The following is a 3,611-nucleotide window of genomic DNA, read 5'->3' as shown; positions in this document are numbered from 1 at the left end:
AGCAGCAGCAGCAGCAGCAGCAGCCCTTGCCGGACGCGTACGACGACCGTGTGCCGTGCCCGCACTGCGGCCGGAAGTTTGCTGAGCTGACGGCGCAGCGGCATATTCCCAAGTGCATGACGACCATCGCGAAGCCAAAAGGCATTCGCCCGGTTCGTCGCTAGCGTCACTGCGCTGTAGACTTGTTGATCAATGTTTTTTTTTTTTTCGTTACTGCTGTTCTTGTTGTTGTTTCTGCTCTGTTTTATTATTATTATTATTATTATTATTTCCCCCCGGCTGTTGTGTTTCATTGAGTCCCCCTCCCCTCCCGCACCGCACCGCAGACCCGCTGCTGCTGCGGGTGGTGGCGGCATGGTTTGTGTGTGGGGGGTGGGGGCGAGCTGTTTCCATGACTGGTGGTCCCCCAACGGAGGGGGGAGGGAGAACGAGGCGCAGGCACAAACGAGGGGGCTTCTTCTTCTTCTCTTGGCGGCGACGGGCGTCGGTGATGGAACAGAACGCGACGGGACAAGAGTGCTGGGCGCATGGGGTGGGGGGCGGGGCGGGGACGAGGGAACGGAAGGAATAAATGNTATATATATATATGTGAGAAAAAAACGGAGCAAGCCACATGTAACAGGTGGGGTAGAGAGTGTGTGTAGAAGAGCGAGCATGGGAGAAAGAGAAGGTGGGGGTCGATGTAGGCGAGGCGCTTCTGCCTGCTGTGGCTCGCAAACAAACAAACCAAAAAACTCTCATTGTGTGTTTGGGTGGCACACGCTTATGATAAATATTGTGCGGATGTGTCGGTGGGTAACAGTTTGGGGGGTTTAGGCACCGTTTCCCGATTGTATTGCCAGCAGAATGAATGCAGGTTTCATTCTCTCGCTGGCAGGATTGCATTCACACGTCTCTTCTCTCGGGGATGCCGCTGTTGCAATGTTGCATGTACATCTTCAATAGATATACATATATATATATATACATATATGTGTGTGTGTACATACGCCTATATGCGCCGCCTTATGGGCCTTGCACTCTCAGTGCAGACGTGTGTGTGTGTGTGTGTGTGTGTGTGTGTGTGTGTGTGTGCTGCAGCAGTGTGGCGCGTCTCCCGGTACGCATTGGGCATGCCCCACGCACGTCTGCACAAGCACATGTGCCTCGACACCAGCGAGGTGGTGAAGGAATGAGTGGTGGAGTAGGAACGCGTAGGAGTGTACAAAGAACGAGCTGTTTCTGTTCTTTATTATTATTCCGATTATGATTGTTGTTGTGATTGGTTTCTTTTTCTCTGCGTGCTCGTTCTTGTCGAATGGCTGCGGTTGTGTGTGTGTGTGTGTGTGTGTGTGTGTGTCTTGTGGGGGAAGGAAAGCAGGCAGGGAGTGGGGAGGGCGAGGGGGGATTGCCGTGCGTAACGGATACAGAGAACGTGTAGTTGACTGTCTGTGTGTGTGTGTGTAAGGGTGCTAGATCACGCAGAGAGAAACGCGTGCGCCAGGCCGCGACGTGAGAGAAAACGAAGTGTTAGAAACGCAAACGAGTGCGGGGCAGAAGCGGCGACAACAAATCACAATGAGCACGAAGGACAAACAAAACAAAAGAAGGAAACATATGTCTCTGTGTGTGTGTGTGAGCTGCCCGCCTTTGCTCCGCGTCACGATGCTCATCAGGGCGTCTCACTCTCCCTCCCTGTCTGTCTGTCTGTCTGCGTGTTTGTGTGTTTGTGTGTGTTTGTTTGTGCTTCGCATAAATGAGATGTGCCAGCGCAACACACGACGGCGGCCGTTGCAGGCATTTTTTTTTTNTCTCTCTCTCTCTCTCTCTCTCCCTCACACTCACTCTGTGCGTGTGTATGTGTGTGTCTTTGTCTCTATCGTTTGTTTCTTTCTGTCTCCTCCGCGCTGTCTCTATGTGTGTGTGTGTGCGTGCGGTATGCGTGGAGGGTTCACCACACACACACACACACACACGCAATACAGCTGCAGCAGCAAGAAGAGCGGCCGGCGTTGTTTTAGCACCATTGGGAAAGCAGGAGAAGCCTCGTCGCCGTCGCCGCCTCCTCTCCACCCCCGCCTCACGCACGTACTGTGTGTACCGGCACGCAACAGCTCTGGCATAGGACATGTTAAAGTGCAGCGCCGCACTGCTGCGCTACCGCACGGCGTGGCGCGAGCTGCTGCACCCGCTGCCGGTGCACGCGCGGAAGATGGAGTGGCTGAAGCGTGACGCGGTGGAGCAAAACGAGGCGTTGCTGCGCCGCCCGTACTACACCATCAAGTCGTACGTCCTCCCACCGGCGCTGGGAAGACGAAGCGAGGCGGAGCAGCGGCGTGGCCTGCACTCGTCCTTCAGCCTCGATGCGGCGATGCAGCAGCCACGGCGGGTGACGTCGCCGGAGCGGCTGCAGGAACTGCGGGAGCAGCTGCGCTTCCCCGGCGCCGCCGGACCATCACCACCACCACCAGCAGCAGCGGCTGAAGGAGGAGGAAAGGCAGCGGAAAGTTACGAAGAGGCGTACGGGGCACGGCTGNCAGCAGCGGCTGAAGGAGGAGGAAAGGCAGCGGAAAGTTACGAAGAGGCGTACGGGGCACGGCTGCGGCCGCGCTACCCGGAGAGTTGGGACACGGTGCCGCCGCACCAGCCGTCGCGCGGCCTGCTGTGAGCACCTGCGCAGCGCTTCCGTACTGTTGATGTTGACGTTATCTTATTCCGTCTCTCTCTCTGTGTGTGTCTGATGGCTTTCGGGAGTTGTCTGCTCCTGTACACCCGGCGAGAGCACCGCTTTCACTATTCTCTCTTTCTTTACCTATCTATCTATCTCTGTCTCTCTCTCTCTCTCTCTTCGTGCGTGTGTGGCACAGCAGCAACGGCAATAGTGCGTCTGTAGGTGTGGAAGAGGTAGAGGGAGGGAGGGAGAGAGAGAGAGAGGCGCAAAACGAGTTCTGGCATTACAACTATCATCTATCGACGGGCGGACAGTGGCACACACGGACATATAATATATATATATATATATATATATCTAGGTGGATAGGCATTCATACGTGTGTATTGGGATTGGCTTCGCAGGCCACAGAAGGTAGAAGTCGGCTGTATCACTTATCACGTAGCGATCTGTGTGGAAATCTCTCTTCCCCTCTGTGAATTGTGTGCCTGTGCCTGTGTATAAAATGGCACTCTCGCTCCGCGACGTCCTGGCGCGTCCCTCCGATGCGGAGGCGATGGAGCTGCTGCTGAATGAATACAACAAGTACTGCATCGGCCAGCTCGACGACGGTGGCGACATTAGTGGCGATGAGGAGGATGTGCAGAACGGTACCGATGACAGTGGCTATTACGGCCTGCCGGTTGTGCGCAACGCCTTCAACGTGAGGGCGCTGAGCCGCGTTGACTTCCCACGCACGTGGCGGGTGCCGGCCGGGACAGTTCCATCCGCCTGCTACACCAGCGCAGCGGAGCATGGCGGCACGAACACGGCCCTTCTGGTGGATTATAGCCACACGCGGTGCATTGTGTGCGTCCGCAGCGAGTTGCTGAAGCCGGCTGGTGGCGGCAGCCTGCCGCAGAAGGTGCTCGCTGTGTGGCCGGACGAACGATCCAAGCAGCAGCAGCAGCAGAAGAAGAAG

At 56.2% G+C, this 3,611-nt stretch overlaps 3 protein-coding genes across 3 annotated transcripts in view; all 3 read left to right on the top strand.

Moving 5' to 3' along the window:
• The window catches only part of DQ04_11611020 (hypothetical protein), a gene marked incomplete at both ends in the record, with an annotated part of 1,095 nt that extends 1,010 nt beyond the window's left edge, over positions 1 to 85 (top strand). The window contains one exon of the mRNA XM_009316566.1: positions 1 to 85. This exon is cut by the window's left edge and continues 1,010 nt beyond it. Within this exon, the coding sequence (XP_009314841.1) occupies positions 1 to 85 (85 nt within the window).
• A 2,022-nt stretch (positions 86 to 2,107) lies between these two features.
• Positions 2,108 to 2,647, top strand: DQ04_11611010 (hypothetical protein; the record flags this gene model as incomplete). The annotated part of the gene is made up of 1 exon (XM_009316565.1): positions 2,108 to 2,647. The coding sequence occupies one exon, from the start codon at positions 2,108 to 2,110 to the stop codon at positions 2,645 to 2,647; it is 540 nt and encodes a 179-aa protein (XP_009314840.1).
• Positions 2,648 to 3,155: 508 nt separating this feature from the next.
• On the top strand, positions 3,156 to 3,611 carry DQ04_11611000 (hypothetical protein; the record flags this gene model as incomplete). The annotated part of the gene is made up of 1 exon (XM_009316564.1): positions 3,156 to 3,611. A coding segment is annotated over one exon (456 nt), but the record flags the coding sequence as incomplete, so codon positions are not given.

The sequence above is a fragment of the Trypanosoma grayi genome, assembly GCF_000691245.1.
Source record: "Trypanosoma grayi strain ANR4 Tgr_1161_V1, whole genome shotgun sequence".
Classification (NCBI taxonomy): Eukaryota; Euglenozoa; class Kinetoplastea; order Trypanosomatida; family Trypanosomatidae; genus Trypanosoma; species Trypanosoma grayi.
The sequence above is the reverse complement of the archived record's forward strand: the minus strand, read 5'-3'. Positions and strand labels throughout refer to the sequence as shown.